At 39.2% G+C, this 20,765-nt stretch overlaps 2 protein-coding genes across 2 annotated transcripts; both read right to left on the bottom strand.

The window, feature by feature from the left end:
- Positions 1–1,017: 1,017 nt before the first annotated feature.
- LOC4335184 (two-component response regulator ORR42) lies at positions 1,018–2,173 on the bottom strand. Its single transcript, NM_001419107.1, has 3 exons — positions 1,926–2,173; positions 1,586–1,807; positions 1,018–1,445 (listed from the first exon to the last, which is right to left on the bottom strand). Exons 2-3 carry the CDS (start codon positions 1,796–1,798, stop codon positions 1,260–1,262), a joined length of 399 nt encoding a protein of 132 aa, NP_001406036.1. The 5' UTR covers positions 1,799–1,807; positions 1,926–2,173; the 3' UTR covers positions 1,018–1,259.
- A 3,374-nt stretch (positions 2,174–5,547) lies between these two features.
- On the bottom strand, positions 5,548–19,305 carry LOC9267478 (vacuolar protein sorting-associated protein 54, chloroplastic). Its single transcript, XM_015781068.3, has 19 exons — positions 18,419–19,305; positions 16,777–16,839; positions 16,099–16,178; positions 15,599–15,716; positions 14,747–14,821; positions 14,178–14,334; positions 13,991–14,079; positions 12,927–13,180; positions 12,073–12,244; positions 11,888–11,971; positions 10,850–11,166; positions 10,465–10,618; positions 8,904–8,985; positions 8,719–8,798; positions 8,438–8,599; positions 8,083–8,150; positions 6,719–6,799; positions 6,342–6,587; positions 5,548–5,990 (listed from the first exon to the last, which is right to left on the bottom strand). The coding sequence occupies exons 1-18, from the start codon at positions 19,187–19,189 to the stop codon at positions 6,449–6,451; spliced, it is 2,946 nt and encodes a 981-aa protein (XP_015636554.1). The 5' UTR covers positions 19,190–19,305; the 3' UTR covers positions 5,548–5,990; positions 6,342–6,448.
- Positions 19,306–20,765: the final 1,460 nt, after the last annotated feature.

The raw sequence follows: 20,765 nt of genomic DNA, 5'->3' as shown, positions 1-20,765 counted from the left end.
TGATTGTCACTTTATCAAAGAGAAGTTGGATGGAGGGATAATATGCATGCCATATGTGAGCTCAACAAGTCGAGTTGATGATATTCTTACAAAAGGGTTACCTGAGAAATCTTTCTCATTTTTTTAGCAAGATGGGTCTTTACAATGTATATGCCCTATCTTGAGAGTTAGTGTTAGTGGGTGTAATTATATATGTGTACAAGGACTAGAATGTAAAATATAGTATAAATATAGATGGAATAGAGCAAGGGATGGATGTAGAAGCATCGTGAGAAATTCCCCAAAATCTCCAGTCTCCTTCTCTCTTATCTCCTAGCCTTGGTGCTAATCGCCCCCCAAAAGCCTACATTAATCTCTAAAATTAGGTTTAAAAAAAAACATTAATCTCTAAAATAATCAACATTTTATCTGTTACTTTTCATGTTTATTGATTAAAATTGAACCTAGTTTATGTCTAGAACTTGTGTTTGAAGTTTCACACCAAACATATTTGAATTGGCGAAGTTCTAAAGTTTTTGATTAAATGCATCGTGTTGTTTTAACTGTTCGGCACTGTTGCGCTACACTGTTCGGCATTGTAGCATATGGTTTCTTTACTGTGCTAAGCCTTTTGCTATAAGGGTGGTTACTTTAGTGTTTATTTAGTAATATTAGAATAACTGTAATATTAGTTGTTTTTATTTCCGCTGTTTGTTTGCTTCGTTGTTTTGAAAAAGTAACCACGATTACTCAACCCCGTTGGATAGACGCCATCCCGGTCCTACAAAATCAGTAAATTTATTTTCTTTTATGAATAATCTCTAAATTTTGGTTATATAAATCCATAAATGCACCATATATAGGAATGGAATGCATGGGCTGTCATGCATCTCAAAAGGGTATTGAATTAATACACCTGCCTGTCAGCATTTAACATATGCCAAAAAAAATCGTGCGCTGCCAAAACTCTCAGTTGATGATTTTTCACACAGCATTGCTGGAATGTTGACACCATAAACTGAGCATCAATAATAAATTCTTGATAACTTTAACTTGTTCCGAGAGGATTACAACCAAACCATGCATAAATCAAACATGAATCTAAAATTTTAAGACAAACCATGACTCTAAAAAAGATGATGACAAGACAACAACCATAACTAAAAGGATCAGAACTCACACCAAACCAGGCATTAATCAACCATGAAACCTAAATTCTTATAAGATAACAACCATGACACTAAATGATGACAGATAGTCCCTTGATTTTCTTCTGAAACCTAAGCGCTGCTCTTGTTCTTCTTGCTCCTGGTCTCCTGAAGGATGTGCTCTAGAATCTCAAGCTTCAGCTTGGGCACACATAGATCAGCACCAGCATCTTTGAACTCTTCCATGCTGTTGGCGTCAACTGAGACTCCAACAATCATCACATCAGTAGCACCCATGGCACGGATCTTGGATATTGCCTGTCAAGCAGTGACACAAGAATTAAAACTTCTTAAATTAATTAGAAGTGTTTAACTAGTATCAGAACTACTTGATTATTTATTTGTTAACTGAATGAAAGGAAATACATTATTCTTTTGGAGTAAGTTATAAGTTATACCTCAGGACCAGTCATGATGGGCATAAGATTGTCAGTCAAAACAATATCAAATGTTTCTCCTCCAAGGAATAGTTCAACAGCTTCTTTTCCATTCTGAACCACAGTGGTTTCAACTTGGAATTTGCGCAGCATCTGCGACAGGATCATGCGGTTCACTTTGATGTCCTCAACGAGCAATGCCCTCAGGTTGGATCCTTGGGTTTGGAACGCCATGAGAGCAAGCTGCAGATTAATATAATGAAAAGAGATTAATTATTCCCCGTAGTCCACCAAATAATTTTCAAGATTACTCTTACATCAACGATGAATTAAAAACAAAGAGAGAAGAGCAAAGAATCACCTGATGGAACCTCTACTGTGCTCTACACAGGGGAAGCAGAAGATGAGAAAAACAGAAAACTGGAAGAGTTTGCTTGGAATAGTTTTGGATGCAATGGGACTCCTGTTTGCCAATGGTATTTATAGGCCAAACAAAGATCAAAAGTTGGTGATATGCTGAATCTGAAAGATTTCATTCGATGAAACATATTAATCACAAGGTTAATTGCCAACCAGGTTTGTGATCACGTTTCTTGAAGTACAGATTTATGACATGAAAGAATGCTGTTTATGCCACTCTAAGATGATAAGGGAGATTGTTACATTCAAAACAAGGATCATCCAGATTACACAATAAATAATTGCTACTTTTGCATGTAAAACCGTGGATGGTTTTGCATTTTATCTGTGGGCTCACTATATTTGAGGAAAAAAAGGGTAATATTAGTGCACGAAAGTTGGCAGATGTATTTACATTAATGGGGAAAATAATGGCGTCCTCTAAATTCCAGATGTGCCTTGCTGTTGGCAACATCCGGTATGTTCCAGTGTTTTAGCCAGCCAGGATGGCCAAAATGTGTTGTACATATGTGAAATTTCATATAAGCTGTTCTTAAAAAAATAGTAATATGCTACAGTAGTATAGCATTTCAAATTTTTCAATCCAGTTCGACTGCTTCGGTTGTACACATGGGTTAAAATAAAAGATATAACTGAAAAATAAATAATATGTTTCAGGAACAAATTAATAAAAAATTTGAGTTAGCTACGACATAAAACAGATTAAATATTGATTCATTTTGTTATCTGAGTCTTCCTGATAGGTGACGTTTGTGTAAATTTGTTGTGGTGCCTTATTTCCTAGGAAAAAAAAGCATATTTACATTTTTCAACCGTGCAAGGGAAATAGAAAGATAGCTATAATATAGTATTTAACAAAAGGAGATATCATTGTTTTCTTCTACATACCGCAAATCAAGTTTCACCGGGTGATTATATTGGAATTCATCATACTTATAGTGGTTCCTTTTTAGAAAATGGAAGATCAAAAACACATCTTCGCCATATTTACATAGTGCACCCAACCAAAAGTATAGCAGTTGGGACAAATGCTAACCTGCCTGTATTGAAATAACCTAGTAAGAAGGTCTAGAAAAAACTCTAAACTATAAGAATAGACCAAAATAAGAGCATAACCAACTACTTAAAATTAAACCTAAGAGTCCGGTGCCATCCAGAGAGGGATAATGACATAGACAATCATAGTAATATCCGACTAGCAAAAAACGTCTTATATCTATGGAAGGAATCAATAAGAATGGTGTAACAACGATTGATGCAGGGAGGATGTGGGCTACCAAGATTAGTTCACAGTTCAAGTGGTAGATATTATGGAGATGAAGTACCTGAATCCATTGGAGAGGAGTAGGCGAACAGCGGTGGTGGTGGTGGTGGCGGCGGCGGTGGCGGCATGGAAAATAGGAGATGGGAACAATAACTGCCTGTCTAGGGTATAAAATGAGGGTTAATATACATCGTATAGTCGTGCAAAGAATAATAGCATTTGGGCTTTGGTATATGGGCCGGATATTAAGTTTTTTTTTCCAAAGGCTTGATGTTTAGCATGCACATATCAATTGAGCGGGCCCAACATATATTTTGTGGTGCCACGTGTTGCCTAAAAATGAAATTAATTGTGTAATACATTTTATTATGATCGAACTACACATTGGAGCTAGCACATATTTCTTTATTATAGTACTTCGCGATCGGGCAACATGGAGTGTGCAATCCACCGTCCGTTTCACCTTTTCATCATATGGCTACCATCTTGACTTTTGGATGCTCAAGCCCAACCAATGTTGTTAAAGTCATAATCTTTTTTTTTTGCGGGGAAAAAGGGATTTCATTAATCATGAATCTCAGATTGATCCTGAAGGATCATCTGTTCAATGAGATTACAATCATCGCCCGACCAGAAATTAGACATCTTGGAATTTCTTCTTGGTTCGAGCGATATTTGCTAATTGATGACTAACTCTATTTTGATCTCTATGAATCTTCTGGATCGTGAAATTCCACCTTCCGGACAGGAGCTCCTTCGTCTCCCTGGTCACAAAAGCAAGACCAGATCTGTCCATTTTGCCTTCTTGCAACATTTGAGTTACAGAGAGGCAATCGGTCTCTATTATCACTGGTAGGATTGTCCATTGCAGTGCCATTTTCACCCCCTCATTGCAGGCCATAAGTTCAGCTTCAAGAGCATAAGAGCAAACCTCCAGTATCATCACATGCATCGTAGAATCCAACAACAATCAAATTGGTCCATCCTAGACTTGGACGGCTCCATCTCTTCCCGCTGGGTTCCTTTTCCTTCTTCCCTTGTCGATGCAATTCTTCCCCGAGGTAGTAGCTAACAACTTGCTTGCCGGTGTTTACATCCGCCTTTGGGTGTTGTCTTACCATCAGTAGCGTGTTGATGTAGCTCTCAAGGAAGCGCTTTGATGCCTCTGTAGGCACCAATGGCATCGAAAGTTCCAAGTAGGATCACAATCGTATAATCATATACATAAAATCCATATAGATACATTATCTATATAGAATCGTAAAATCGTACGATACAATCGGTATATTGATAACCTTACTCAACCTTATCTGTTTACTTTTGTTGTCCATCCCACATGCCAACCTTTCGGTCCTCCCCACTAATGTCTGCGGGAATCTCAACGAGAGGAGCTGCTCCAATGAACCTTGGTCTTCCCTTGTGTCGTGTAAATCCTGATAAGGTATCTAAGATCATGAGCTCCAATCCATGTAAACACCATCCATGAGTCCCTCCCCCGTCTCTGGCCTCTCTCCAGCGCAATATGGAGGAACATGGTCAAGATACCATCAAGGTCACAAACCAGGAGAAGTGATTTGATTATTTTTGTGCCACATTTGCCTAAACATTTTGTTGTAATAAGTGTTACATTATGTTGTGAATGTGCAAGTGTTTATTTGTTGGGAACTTGTTCATAACATTTAGTGGATTAGTGAATTGTACTCACATACTCCTAGATAGAAGGAATGATAGCCAACAAATTAATGAGACAAGCTTCCTGATCCTAAACGGTGTGATTTTTTTTATATAAAAAATGGTGTTTTATATTTATTTTTTAATTTTATAATAGTTAATTTATTTATTTGTACACTCAAATATGATCACCAAATGATTCAGCCATTTATTGGGAGAGAACGGAGGTAGCAACATACCGCCTCTGCCTCCGTGTCTTTTGCTTTAGAGAAGAGCTATGATTACAAGCTGATACGCGACCCACCTAGGATGGCAAGAATGCGTGTGGCTGTGGCCTGTGTGCAGTGGTGCGCCCAGCGACCTGGTGCGTGCATCACGCACTCGCGCGACAGGAGTCTCATTGACGAGTAAAGTAATCTAATCATGTATTACCTCCGTTTTCAAAATTATTATCGTTCTAGGTTATTTGCCAAAATTAAAGGTTTACGAAAAAAGACCATAATAATTTAAGGTTTACAACAAAACTCTCTAGTTTTGTACCTCGGGAAGGAAAGAATTTAACCAATTACAGTACATCACTCACAAAAGAACATGCATACATACATAGATCACATTAGAAAGGGACATATGTAGTAATCTTCAATTTCCTGTTATATATCCATGCATGGCTGGAATCTTTTCCTATTCTAACATTTAAAAATACCTTATTATCTCATTCATCAGACTAATTACAAAACCTTACATGAACAAAATACATGGGCTGCCATCACGACAGGATATTGAATACACCAGACCTACACAGCAAGAAGCATGCTGCAATGAATAGATCGTGATGCCAAAACTCAGTTCCCTCTATACGAACTTCTAGTAACAAATATCGGGTCCCCAAAAAGGGATGGAACAATTAAAAAATTGAAATGCAGCCTGGCATGGTTAAAGTATGGGGCAACAATTTCAGCTCAGAAAAGGGCAAAAACATTGCTATGATTTTCACACGGCATTACTGGGAGTATTGACATTGTACTCCGCTGTCATTTAAGTGCTATGTACTTGTATCCTGGGGAGCAATGCCTGCATTATAAAATTGGTTATCAGTGTTTCGTATAAAATCTACCCTTTATGAAACATCCCATACAGAATTAGTTTCTCCCAGAATACCACTATTTCTCTATCTGGGTTTCAAAAACATGGAATAGAACAAATGAACTTTGATATACATTATTTAACATGACTTCTGGGGAGACGAAGCCAGCACCAAATAAACTTAATATTACATGCCTCATTTAATGTGGATAATGTTAGAAAGTCTTACATTATGAAACGGAGGGAGTATATAGTCATATGCCGTTGAAAAAAAAGGATTAGATGTTGACATCTATGAAGACTGGCAACAAGTCAGAACAGATTGGTTCCAGTTGTTACCTGCACAGGATTTCACGCCAATAACGGCGATGTCTTGGAGTACTTCCCATGTACCATATGAGTACTGAACATTTGCAGACACAGTCAGTTCCTAATGTACAGGTCAGTCATTCATCAACTTTTGTCCCAAACTTTTCAGCCAAGAAATCATCAAGAAGACCATAATTCGGAATAGCTTCTGCACTGAAGTTCTCAGCAGGCAACTTCCGAATGCATACAAGAATATGTTGGACATCACGGCACAATCTGAGTTTCATCAATCATTGAATAACGGGTCAAATATAAATGTTACAGAACACCCACAGCTCACAAGGAGAATCAAATTTAGTTTTTTTTCCATCTCCCTGTGGGAGAGAGTGCAACAAGTTTAGGAGTACCTGTTCTTTGCCTGAGGTGTACTGAGTTCTAACTTCGAAAATGCTTCTGTGATATGTGAATGGAATATTTGAACTACTTGCCTGCATTGAACAAGAGGGTAGAAAGAAATCAGCGGCACGCAATATTACCTTGCAGCAAAACAGTAGATTATAAACATATTATATGAACAGATGAAAACTTGTTCAGGGCAAGCATAAAAGTCAAAAATACAGATGCTGGTTCTATAACTCATGACAAATATGGCCTGCTTGGGAGTTGTGTATTTTATATAATATTGTGATTGAAATACAAGAGTAATTTCGTGTTACCCATAATTACCATTACCAGTGAAATACAAATGCCTGGCATACTGACCATTTGGATTATGGATATTAACAAGCATGTGGAAATCAAGAAGATTAGATGAGATTTGGAAGGAGAGACGTCCCTCCAAACTTTTTTTTTTTTAAGAAATTGTGAGCGTGTTGGGGATTGAACACGGGACCTCAAAGTTGAAACCACACACTCCTTGCCACTGCACTATCAAGTGCATATCATCAAGAAGATTAGATAGCAGGAGGATTTAGGACTCAGAATCAATTCATGAAAGAGTAAATAGTGAACATTATCGAATTGCAGACCAATAATCAAAATAAAACAGTAAAAGTCAGCAACAAATTCCAACCGAAATCCACTGGCCAAAACTGGTTCCACACCTTGGTCCAGAGCATGTCTCCAGTGTCGCAGTAGCTGCTGTTGCTGCAGAATTAAGGAACACGTTGGACTCCTACACGATGGGTGTGGTGGTGAGGCAGAATGAGGCTGCTGTTGTGCAGATCCAGGATCCTAAGCTCGATGCATACCCAGGAGCCATCAGCTAGGAACAAAGCAAGGTAAGAGCAGCGGGAGATCGGGTAGAGATGTTAGGCGGCAGGGAGGAGGGCGAAGGAATGTTGGGATGGGGAAGGGTGGAGAGCAGGGCAGACGACAAGCTTAAGATGATTATCAGTGTGGGGAGTCAGAGTGGCGGCTGGGACACACTAAGTGAGCCCAGCTTCCATCATATTTCCAGGGCAATGCTTTTTTTTTCCAGTCGTAATGAGCTTTCTCCCATGTATTTTAATCCGAAAACTAGCCCATCCAAGCACTCATTTACAGCTCAGCTCAAAAAAATTACTAGCCAATATTTTAGACTGGTTTGGGCCCAAAACCAGGCTTCCAAGCAGGGCCCTAAATGAATTTATTACTTATAATTGGAAATTAAAACAGGTAAAGACCTGCATATGTTGTAGCTAAAAATCACTCATCTGAAATATAAAATGGTGCAATGATTATAATGATAGCATGGAGCTAAAGTCAGTAGTAAAAAGTATAAAAAAAATACCTGAATATCAATTGCACATCTGCCTCAAGCAATGTTTGAGAAAGGATGCGATGCAAGTAACTAACTTCCTGCAATAGTTTTTTTTGTGAAAAAATTTAACAGTTAGCATAAATAAGTTAAAACACCTGAAACCTGGAAAAAACATATCCCTTGCGTGGATTCAAACTACCAAAGAGATAAATGAAAGTAATGGTCACATAACAAAAAGACCATAAACCACGTGTTATTTTCACCTAGCAACACGTGAACTTAACTTACTTAAATCATGGCAAAACCCTTTAAACAACCACATACAAGTAGAAATATGCAACCATATGATAACATTATTTACAACGATAACAGTTAAACAATGTACCTTCGTAACAGACTTGGCAAATTGACTTGGCTGCAAATCAGTATCTTCAGGCCCATTCCAACTTTCCACAATTTGCGGTAATTTTCTCAGATTTGCTAGTAATCTCTCTCTCATTATCTGGACTAGCTTGGTGTGAATTTCATCTCGATGAATCTTGTAATCCTGTTATTCCTTGAAACATGTAAGAAATGGCATTGATAGAAAAACAACTAAAAGATAGTAGTAGCATTCATGAGTTGCTTGAACTAACAAAATGTTAGTATGTAAATTAATGATCATACCTGAGTCACTCTATCCAGTTCAGACATTAACAGTTGTTTGCGTGCCTCGGGTATTTTCAGGAAAAGTACACGCCGGATATCTGCAGTATGATGAAAATGTTGAGTGAGCAAACATGGACATAGCCAACACCAGGACAGAGTACCATCACATCATGCTTTATAGAAGAGTAAAAAACAGTGCTTACCTGGAATTAAAGAATATATAAAGCTGATTATCTGACTTGCCAAAGCTAAATGCTTAGACGTAATTGATTTCAGACCAGACACCTGAAAATCAAAACAATGGAGAATATAACTCACCAATCCGAACTAGTGGAAAACAAGTTGAGTAGCTACACAAAATCAGCTATCGAGATTGATCAGGATCAGAAGCATTTAAACTAATCAGACATTGAAGTACGATTGTTCAAACAGAATAATTAACTGTTTGCAACAGCATTTCCATATAGGTAGAACAAATTGCACAAATAGTTTTTTTGTGCAACAAAGTGATACAAATTGTTCATTGAGCATAAACAACTCATACTATTCGAGAATGGAGATAAAGATTACACAAAACAATGGAAAAACATGGTACGCTATGAGGTACAGCATTCAGTAAACGAGGTGCTATGTCCAGCCTAAGGCTATCCTATTAAAAGGACATCATTATATCTTAATCAAACAAGAACAAACAGAAGTTCATTAGTCTCATAATCCCATCTCCCTCCCTGCCTTAGGCGCAGATGGTTCCATGGTGCCACTGCACCACTTATGTCCAAGGACACCCAGCCAAGCCTTAAGGTGTGCATGGATCTAAAAGCTAAGGCAATATGCTTTTCCAAGCAAGGTTAGCATTTGATAAAAGCATGCAAATCTTGCTTTTGATAGCACACTAACCCATAACTGATGGTAAAATCTTGCCCACAAGGAGAGTTGAGTATTAACTATTTTAAATTTCAAAAATGGATTAATATGATTTTTTAAAGCAACTTTCCTATAGAAAATTTTTGCAAAAAAGTATTGTGGGTGTGGAAAACGAATGGGTTTCTCTCTCAATCTCCAGAAATGAATGCAGCCTAAGTGAGCAGATGATCCATAAGAACTTCTAGTGTCCTTAACCCGTGTTACATACCCATGAAAACACGAGAGTTGTGTTTACATATGTTGTAAAAAAACTAGCATATCGCCCTCGCGTTACAACAGGATCTATATACTCTTTTCAAAGACCTCAATGGTGGTGGTGAGTGGTAAATCTGCCACCACCCACCACCACTACCATGTGGGTCCCCCAAACAGTGAGGTGGATGGACTTTTGTCCCTTCCTAACCTCAAGCCATCAAACAGGAAAAACTTCTTTTGAAGTGAGGTGAAAATGATGACAAATATATGACCCTAAGATTTTAGAATGAGGGTAGTTTTATTTTAATTTTTGAGGCTTTAGAGTGTACGGTGTGGTTTTCTTATTTAATTCCCATTGCAATGCACGGGCATTCAACTAGTTTTGATTAAAGAAAATTATCATTAACCTGTTATTACCATAATTTTCTGCATATATCTCTAAATTTCTGGATATATTTGTTACTGACATGTGGGTCCTCTAGCCTTACATTGTCCTTCCTTCTCACAAAAAAATAGAGTTGGTGGTGGGGGTGGTGGCAGACTCACCACCACCGCTACTCCCTTTTAAATGAGTACAGATATAGAGAAAAGACTTTATACTGTTAACAACTTAATGACTCAAATTGCATGTAACAGTTATACTACCTGCATGGCACCTGCACCAAGAACCAGTTGGCACGTCCTAGTGTTGAAGAGCTTCAATATTTCAACAACACGTTGGACCACCTCAAAAGATAATGATGGCAAGCATTTACTGATGTCAACATATTCCGATAACATCTTCAACAATATCAAACCACTGCAAGGGTGAACATGATTTAAATTGAGAATCTCACGTAATGAGAACACAAGTTAACAAAAAGACACAACAAATAAAACAAGGTTGACCACAAATCAATAGAGGGATGGTTTACGACTCTAGCTATCAAAATGTTGGGAAATAAAAGTGTCACGTTGCAACACTGCAAGGTGCGCAAGAAGAGAATGCAACTTGACCTGAACTATTAAGTAGAAAATATAGATGACTAACCAGTTTACCATATGATAGCCTACACCCCCATGCACAATGGTTTGCTGTGTTGATCTAGCATGCCCAACATTGTTTTCAGTCGAAGGAGAAGTAGATACTGCGTTGCCATTATCAGTATTATTTTCAGCTGAATTTACTGGTTCTTGACTTGTAACCCGATTTTCATGGAGCTTTGAGCTGTCATCAGTGCTAGGCATCTCCATGCCATTAGCAACGGAATAAGTGGATGATAGTGATAGAACAATTGCTTGGAACTCTTCTGGAACATCAATAGCAACCCATGTCTCTTGGTCAAGAACTGCCTTGATTTTTGCCATCTTCAAAAGAATATTAGAAGTTTTAGTGCACAAAAATACTATAAGTTGTGCATCAACTGCAGACAAAGTACATATCAGTCTGAAATCCAAATCACAGTTGTTTGCACAACCTTGAAATTTGTATTTATGATGATTGTTGAGTAGCAAAAAAAAGCAGCAGTGACACCTAATAATGTTAATTGTTTCACAAACTATAGTGTCAATTGTTGAGTAGTACTCCCTCCGTTTCACAATGTAAGTCATTCTAGCATTTCCCACATTCATATTGAAATTCCCACATTCATATTTTTCAATATGAATGTGGGAAATGCTAGAATGACTTACATTGTGAACCGGAGGAAGTACTTGTTTAAGCCTTACATTCTCCGTTTGCACTACCATTTTACTCAGGGTATTTGATGGTGAAATGCACTTTCCGCAAGTAATATTCTCCAATTAAAAAGCATAATAAAGGTACAGCATTATATTCAATTTGATGGATATCTATAACTGAGGGGTCAGGGATAAAGTTGAGTGATTTATATTCTTTCAAAATAGCACAATTATCCATTGAAGTTTGTGTACAATGATGCTTTGTAGTCTTATATTTAATATTATTCTCTCCTTATAGATGACATTTGAAGAATGGCCTTTTAATTTTTCATCATCAGTAAACTCATGCAAGTTGTTTACCATTGTAGAATTCAACAAATGCTGATAGTCAACAAATTTTATCACTCACCCGGACAGTATGCTGATAGTCAACAAATTGCTTTGATTGTTGTTGTACAATTCCACGGATGTTGTAACCCAACCTGCCTCCAATCTACAGGAATAAGAAGATACAATAAAGTCATAACTTGCATGTATGCAGTGATGAGCATAATGAGCGTTTGTGCATATTTTTCAAACAGGAAAAGAAATAACCTTTTCAGTGGCAGCTACAAATTCTTCTGTTACATTATAGATGATCAAGAACTCCTGAAGTCTTAATTTGGGGTGAAGGGCAGCACGAACACCAAGAAGTTTAGCCCATCGTCCATGGGCAGCATCACATGCAGCAAAAACAGCTTCTGTGTTTTCTCTCAAGACATCAGCTCTGTACCAAAGGCAAATATTAGAGAGCAATTGTGTTGTCAAATATAATTATGATATAAAAGAGGTAAAGCCTAGAATTTGACCCAATATTCTAATTTTGTATTGAATCTGTCCACAGCACTACCATGACATCAGCTAACATAACATAAAAAGCATATCTACTCCCTCCATCCCAAAATATAGCTACTTCTAGCATTCAATTTTTTGTCCCAAACTATAGCTACTTCTAGAGTACAAAAGGGTGTCCCAAAATATAGAAGTGAAAAACTTTAGAACTAGCTATATTTTGGGACAAAGGGAGGTTCTTTTAGGCAAACTGAGGTATTTTTCGCATTTATCAGAAAAAGGTGAAAAATAAAATCTAGCCATTCTTCAAGGTGGGACGAAATTACAGTGGTTCAGATTACAACAAAAGTCCATGTCAGGTACGATTTTGTAATTATTAATTTCAAATTTCAGAATAACCAGAAAAACAGAAAGTAACAAAAACTATATTCGGATGGATTCTATATATAACTTTTGTAGCTCCTAATTTTTAATTTTGGATCTATTCATAAAAATATTTTTATTCCAAACCTAAAAAAAAGTTCAAATATGTTTTTCCATAGAGTTTTGATGCGGATGTATATGATATCTAGCCCATGTGAATGCAAGATTTAATAACTAGTTGCACCTTAACTTACCGGACATTCTTTATTGAATTTGTACTGGACATGTCATTCGTTTTTCCTTGAAAGAAGGGAAACTTAGAATTACTCCTGGTAAGAGTATTAGACACCCGTGAAGTGACACCGTGGTCATTTTCTTGGGAAAAATCAGAAACCGAGCCACTGTGCTTTTGTACAGAATTTGAAGCATCAGAACTTAAGCTCCCCTCGAGGTTTCCCATGATCCATTCAACTATTCTTTTAACTTCAGCTGCTTGCACTAGATGTACCTGAATTGACAAAAGAATACTGATTACCTCAAGTTTTTTCTTTAAATCTTCAGAAATTGTACATGATTTAAGTAGACAAGAAACATTTCAAGCATGCTGAAAAATATTAGGTCAATGCTACATGGTTTTCAGATGGGAAAAGGCACAAGAAATTATAGTTAAAAGTTAACAACTCTTATTTTCATTTAGTTACATGTAGCATAGCAATGTTCAAAACTCTTTTCCCCACATCCTCAAGCAACCAGCCAGCCACTGCTAAATATCTTTTATCAAAAATAGAAATACAAATATAGGTGATGACTTCAAGAAGACCCCTAGTACGGTAGCCAGCAGAACCGGCGGACAGGCAGGTTCACCACCTGCCCCCCCCCCCCCCCCCCCCCGCGGCGGGCAAAGGCGAACCAATTGGTTGCACTGATTCAATTTGGACTTGGAAGGTTTTTTTAAAGAGAAATTGGACTTGGAAGTTGGGATGCTACATGCTAGTACATAACTTCTATAGCTAACTCCACAATCTATTCTGGTTTTATTTGGTTCTCCAACCAATAGAATCAGCAAATACAGAGCATGTAGTAAGGGACTTGCGCCAATTTCATGGCTCCTTTAATGCTGATAATAATTGCATAGAACAATTAAGCTGATACAATAAATGCAGTCAAAAAGTGGATAACTAAAGCTAACAAATAAATCAATGCAAGGCTAAAATATCTACACTACCAAATACTATAAAAGTATATCCTCATTGAGATTAAATTTGATGCATGGCCTCCACTTCGAACAGGTTAAATGGAATTCTTATAATCATTTTACCTGTACTATCCTAAATATAGCCGATAAAAGCTGAACAAACCCTTCAGACGATAGACTCCGCAACTTATTTGCTAAAGACTGGCCTCCAGCTGCAGTTAAGAAAAAATTGAAGTTCAAACTATGTAAGAATTTTAGTGGAAGAAATAGCATGGGAAAGAAATAGTGATAAATGGAGAAAACATGACACCATCAGAATCAGCAGCTCTGTCTCCAGTTACTGAATCAGAATCTATTGTCCTGGCAACTAAAATTGGGAGCAGCTCAGCTACTGTGGCTTTAATTGAAGCTTTCATAACAGTAATTAGTGTGTCACGGTAAATTCTTAGCACCGCTGGAAGTTTGTCCTGCAAAATATAAAAATGAACCATACCATTTAGTTTCCACCAAAAAAATGGACTGCTAACTAATATACCCTCAAAAAGGCAAGTTACATCCAGGAATAAAGAAACATGATGCTGCTACTAATCAAATATACTCACAGGAGATCAGCCTTTGCGAAAAAAGGAACTTGATATTCTATCCAATACAAGTTTGAAACAGCATCTTACTTAGACATGCGGATGCAAGTAATAAGCCCAAAATACAAGCTTTTATTCATCAACACAAACCAATGAACATGCCTTTAAGGTGTTTGGGGAATATTTATCACTCTAAAACCTCTCATTGTTTGCATTCAGTATTGAAAAAGATATATTTGTGCATCCAATTTGTGCACGCTGCAATATCAATTTAATGAAAGTAAATGACAGAACTAACCGTTCTCAGTAGGCAAATAATGAGGGGGAGAAGCCGATCTCTGAGAATGAAGCTTTCTTCCTCATCTATGTTTACCTACGGTAAACCAATGAACATGCCGAAAATTAGAGAAAATGTGATGAAAACCTTTACTTAAAGTACCACAGTACTGTAAGCATGGAACACCAAATGGAAGAAATAACATAAACGGTGTATTAATGCAATCTGATGAAAATATTAAACGCGTCAAACATTTACGAAATAACTACATATTCTGCTAAACTGTGTTTGCTACAGAGCAATTCACTCAAAGATTGGAAAAGAACAAAATTTGCCTAGAAATGGCCAAAGTAGCCACAAGAATATGAATAGCTATAGCCATGACAAAATTAGTATTAAATGGTAATTAGTTCATGATCACTTCCTACCGCATAACATTGCTTTCCTATCATGCATTGAACCTTAACATCAACAAAACAAACATTAAAAGCAGACAATTTGGCCTCAATATGGCAAGTCCCTAAATTGATATTGTTCAATTATGAATTTATGATTAATCATTGTTCTTAACAACCTAACAGAAGGGTCCAAAAAGTGAACAGCATTCACTATGCTATATAAAAAAATACTCTATACAGCAGGAATGTTCAAATTTTCTGGTTCATTTGTTGTAGTGAAAGTTTACATTTCAGTGAGAATGCACTGATACAACAAATGACAACCTAGAATAAGTTAACAGTGAACAGACAACACATAGAAAATACAGATTAGTAGAAATTTCGATGGAATAAACAGATAGTAGTGCATCGGCATATATAATCCAGTAAATATAAGCCAATTAAGAGATAGATTAAACTGTGAACTGAAACATACTTCATGCTCCGTCCCATTAAGGGGGACAGAAGCCTTTCTTTTCACATTTGCTTGAATCAATGCGTCTACAGCTTTTCCATCAGGAACAGCAGCCCGCACAAATTCTGCTGAAAGAATGCTACAAGAATGAATATTATCAAGTCAAACAGCAAGTTACTGATGGGCATAATATTGAAAAAAAAAACAAAATATCAATATCCTGATATAGCCCAAGATTAATAACGACATTAAAATTTACCCTCCGGGTGTAGGCACATTTTCAGTATCAACAAACATGCCATTTGAGTACAATCACTAATTATTTCTTTTTTATATTGATCAGCTTACCTACATTGCTACAACATGCCACGAGCTTTTGATCACAATTCACTGATTCATGATTTATTTCTATGCACAAAAAGGCTTTTTATCTCAATATCAGATATTTTGTGCTAATACTCCTGAAATCTAAAAGGTGTGCTCATATCATAGGAACCTATGCTCAAGTTCTAAGAGAGTACCTGTTGACAGAATCTAGTGATGTCCCCAACTGATCACGAATATTTCGAAAGCAATAAAGCCCAGTGAGTTCATCAGTATCCTGTTTGAAAAAAGGAAAACATTATCATAACAATACAAGTTACATATGCTGCAGACATGAGCAAGTAGATGGGAGTAAAAAGGCGTATTTACAAGTTAATCACATCTTTCAATCAACTAATTTGATACGTTGTAATCCCATACCATTAATATATCATGGTTATATAGAGACAGACAATCAGCAAGCAAATAGAGATGAGGCCAAATTCTCTGACAGTCTTGCTATTTTTACCAAAATGCATGCATGTACTCCAGAGTACTTACTTTAGGGAAGGGGAAAAGAGAAGCTAAACACTTTTGTTGGGTTAACTAAGAAATTATTCTAAACCGACGCATTAGATATTAAAATTGCCAATTGAAGTTAACTTTTGGGCATCCCCAGTCCAACAGACCCACGTAATATATTTAATAATAGTAGGGTATATCTCAGCTTTGATGACATGGAATGAATTAGAAGTATGATAATTAACTTTATCTTTTTAGCTGCACGTCTTTACTTTTAGACCTCACAATGTTAAAAAAGATGGTTGACGAAGGGTAAAGCTGCCATAGAGGAATACAAAAGGAAACATTGGCGTCTTGTTGTATAAGAAACTTACTAGCAAGTTTTGCAGGTCATCAATTACGTCAAGGGCACCAGCACAATCCGCAGCTGCCACAAGCTGCACATATAAGATTAACAAATCAAAGCACTGAATTAGGAATCGATAAAATAAAGGGCTTGAAATGTAAGAAAAAGATTTAACGCAATGACTAAAAGATCTAGTATAAAAAACATTTATTCCAGTCTAGAATGTCAAGTGAAGAGCCAAATTGGTATCTGGACACAGATCGAAGCGAGTACCATTAATTACAGTTTTAAAAAATAAATAAGTAAAGCTCCAATACTTCCCAATCTCTCCTGGTGCAATACCCCTATAATAGAAGCTCATGAGCAGAGCATCGCAACAGCGTACCCAAATACAAGAACCAATCCCAACTATTCCCAACTGCAAGCAGGCACACTCCACTCAGCGCATCACCTCCACTCAGCCCGACTGTGTGGATCCTCCTCGCATATCATGGTGTCTAGAGCTGCCTCCTCTTCCTAACTCCTTGGTCCCAGCAACTGTCCTGTCCTCTCTCCCTTCCATCTTCCATCACTCCATGGAGTACATTGTGAAGAATTGAACTAGCGAAGCCTCCTGCATCCTTTTGCTTCATGCTCTGAACTTCTGATGCACGTCCTCCTCACAGTCTCCCACCAACCTGCTCTAGGCTGCAACATAAATGGTATAGGCAGCATAAAGCACTGAATCTCAAACACCTTGTTAGACACCCTCTGAAGTTTGGTCTGTGAATCTCAACCCTTAACATCCTCCTCTAGTCCTCCCCTCTCCTTTACTGAATTTTGTTGTGACACTGCTTCACTACTGAGCAGAGGTTGGGAAAGGGATGTAGGTATCGAGAGAGAGGAAATTAGAAGGATCATCAAAGAATAGAGAGACAATGGAAGAGATGGAAGCCAGTAAGGCGCATACAATTTCATTTCAGCCTCACAAGCCTATCTTTGGGTACCATGACTAGCCTATCTTTTGGCCCACATGTCAACCTACATGCCTTACAGGACTCAGCACAATAAACTAAACCTTAAGTATATCAAAGTTTTGTTCCCTTAATAATTGAGTTTGTTTGAGCTTTTAGGTATATGCTTGCCTAGTGTTAGTCTATAAGCCCTCCAAATTAAAGTCGTAACTCATCTAGAACTCTCATACAGAACCATCAAGTTTCATTTTCCGTGTCAAGGTACATTGGCACTTCATAATTGAGCAGCCAAGGTAGGAAGATCTAAATCCACCGAGATTGTTGCCAGAAAATTAATGAGATACAGACAGCCTAGCACTTTTCTGGCGTTCCATGCACAGTACTATTCATCAACATATAAATCACCGAGAACAAAATAATGTGAACAAACCATAACGCATGGCATCAGACTATCAAACTAAGAAAACAGCGTGTGCATGCAGTTTTATTGTCTATCGTACTTCTCATTCTCGCACTAACCAAATTGCCAACTGACTCAAAGAAAAGTGAGGGAAATGCCAGCAAAAGCACACGCCTTGGGTATTAATAAGAGATTAGCACATCACTGAGCTAAGCTTAGTTCCCAACCAGTTCAGGGAATCATTCACATTGCTGATCAGCAGAGAAAATGCAATGCGGGAGATATCTTGTTTCGCAATGCTCAGTTTGCCCACTCACCAGCTTTAGAGCAGCGAGCGCCTGGCTGACGTAGAGGATGACGGTGAGCTTCTGCTGCAGCGCGACGAGGTTACCCCGCGTCGCATTGAGCTCCTGCACCTGGCGCGCGGCACCCACGAGATCGCCGGTGAGCACCCGGACCACCTCCCTGAGCTCCCGGATCCTCCCGACCGCGGCGACGATCTCCCCGTCCAGCCCCCGCAGCCGGCCCTGCGCCTCGTAGAAGGACTCGGAGCGGCGCGCGATCTCCCGCACGAGGTGCGCCTCGACGACGTCGAGGTGCTGGCCGAGGCGCTCCTGCAGCGCGGCGTCGCCGAGCGGGCAGGCGGCCTTGAACGTGGCCCCGTCCTCGAGCGCGAAGTCCTCCTTGAAGAAGAGCGCGGGGACCTCGCGGAGGCAGGCGGCGAGGCCGGAGGCCGCGGGGCCGGCGGCGGCGCCGTCCTGGGACTCCGCGAGCTCCTCCGCGGAGGCGTGGAGCCGGATATCAGCGAAGCGGCCGAAGGGGTCGGCGACGGCGGCGAGGTAGGGGGCGAAGTCGGCGCGGGAGACGTCGCAGGGGTGGGGCGGCGGCGGCGGGGGCGCGTCGGGGAGCGGGGTGGGAGGGGGCCAGGTGAGCCAGTAGTAGGAGGAGGAGGAGGCGGAGGGGAGAGGGTTGTTGAGGAGCGCGGTGATGGACTGCGGGACGCCGCCGGGGGGAGCGGAGGTGGGGGAGTCGGTGGAGAGGGTGGAGGAGGAGGCGGAGGTGGTGCGGAGCGGAGGCCGCGAGGCCATGGCGCGCGGCGGCGGCGGGGGTTAGGGGAGGCGAGGAGGAGGAGGAGGAGGAGGCATGGGGAGGGAGAGATCGGGATCTGGGAGGCCGGAAAAGGAAGCGAAGCGAGCCAAAGCTTGAGGTGTCAGATCTGGCGGTCAGGTCTTCAGGTTGGAGAAGGGAGGGAGGAGGGAAGGAAGGAAGTTGTTTTCCTTCTTTTTGCTCGTTTTGTTATTTCTGGTTCGATTTTGCTATATATTTGTCGACAAATTTTTCCCCCAAAATTTGACAGATGTAATTACAGTACAATCGTACTGTAATTACACTGTAACTTGCATGTAATTACACTGTAACTATAGTGTAACTTGTATGTAACTTTCAAAAATCTCTCCGTTACATGTTATTTCGGTAAAATGGAGGTCGTGGGAACAAATTCTTTCACATATGTGTGTGCTATGATTTGTTTTCTTCCTCACCAAAACAAATCTTGTAATAGATCCAACGATTCAAAATTATGTGAAACTTACATATAAGTTACACTGTAGTTACATGCAAGTTACAGTGTAATTACATATAAGTTACAGTGTAATTACACTACGATTGTACTATAATTACATCTGTCAAATTTTTAGGGAAAAATTTGTCGACAAATGTATAGGTAGTCCCATACATTCTTTTTTTAATAGATGACGCGTTGAATTTTGAACACATGTTTGACCATTTGTCTTATTCAAAAGTTTTATTCAAATGTATAAAATATAAATGATACTTAAATACTTTGAGTAATAAAACAACTCACAATAAAATAATTATAATTACGTAATTTTTTTAATAAAACGAATGGTCAAAAATATGACAAAAAGTCAACAGCGTCATCTATTATATAACAGAGGTAGTATTTATTACCGGATAGTTGGCCAACTCAAGTCCTTCTACTACTAAATACTTCATTCATCAAATCCAACGCCCAATATTATTCACACCAACACCAGGTACAACGCTCTGGATCATTCCCTCCTCCCATCAGCCACTGCACACAACTTATCCATGATTCTGTCCCCGCCAAATCGCGCTTGCACCTAAGATCGCATTGACTATGGCTACTCCATCACACATCCCCATCGCTCAAAGACGGAAACACGTCTTCATTTTTGGAAACCCCATCGATCCCCTAATTTCTCTCTCATGTCCGCCGCACAGATGTGAGCTGTGGAGAGGGCTAGCTATGAATATGGAGACGCAGCAACGGTTGGTCGTCATCGTTGCTGCTACGCTATATTCCGCCACCAACATGTCGTCGACATTGGCTAAGGCGATGTACCACGGTAACCCAACGTTCAATGTCAAGAACTACGGCGCCAGCGATGACACCAAGGTAGGCACATTCGCTAGCTAGGGATCAATTGGCGGTCTTGACCACCGACCAGCAGTTCAGGCATTGATGTCAGCGTGCAAAGCAGAGTGAGCGGAGGCCGGTGTGGTGACACTGTTGCTCCTGTCAGGCACCTAACTACATCTGGCTAGTGCAATTCCATGGCCCATGCAGCAAATCCTCGACCATCACCTTCGTCATGCATGAAAGTACAAGGCAATTAGGTC

The sequence above is a fragment of the Oryza sativa genome, chromosome 4 (assembly GCF_034140825.1).
Source record: "Oryza sativa Japonica Group chromosome 4, ASM3414082v1".
In the NCBI taxonomy this organism is placed as follows: domain Eukaryota; kingdom Viridiplantae; phylum Streptophyta; class Magnoliopsida; order Poales; family Poaceae; genus Oryza; species Oryza sativa.
The sequence above is the reverse complement of the archived record's forward strand: the minus strand, read 5'-3'. Positions and strand labels throughout refer to the sequence as shown.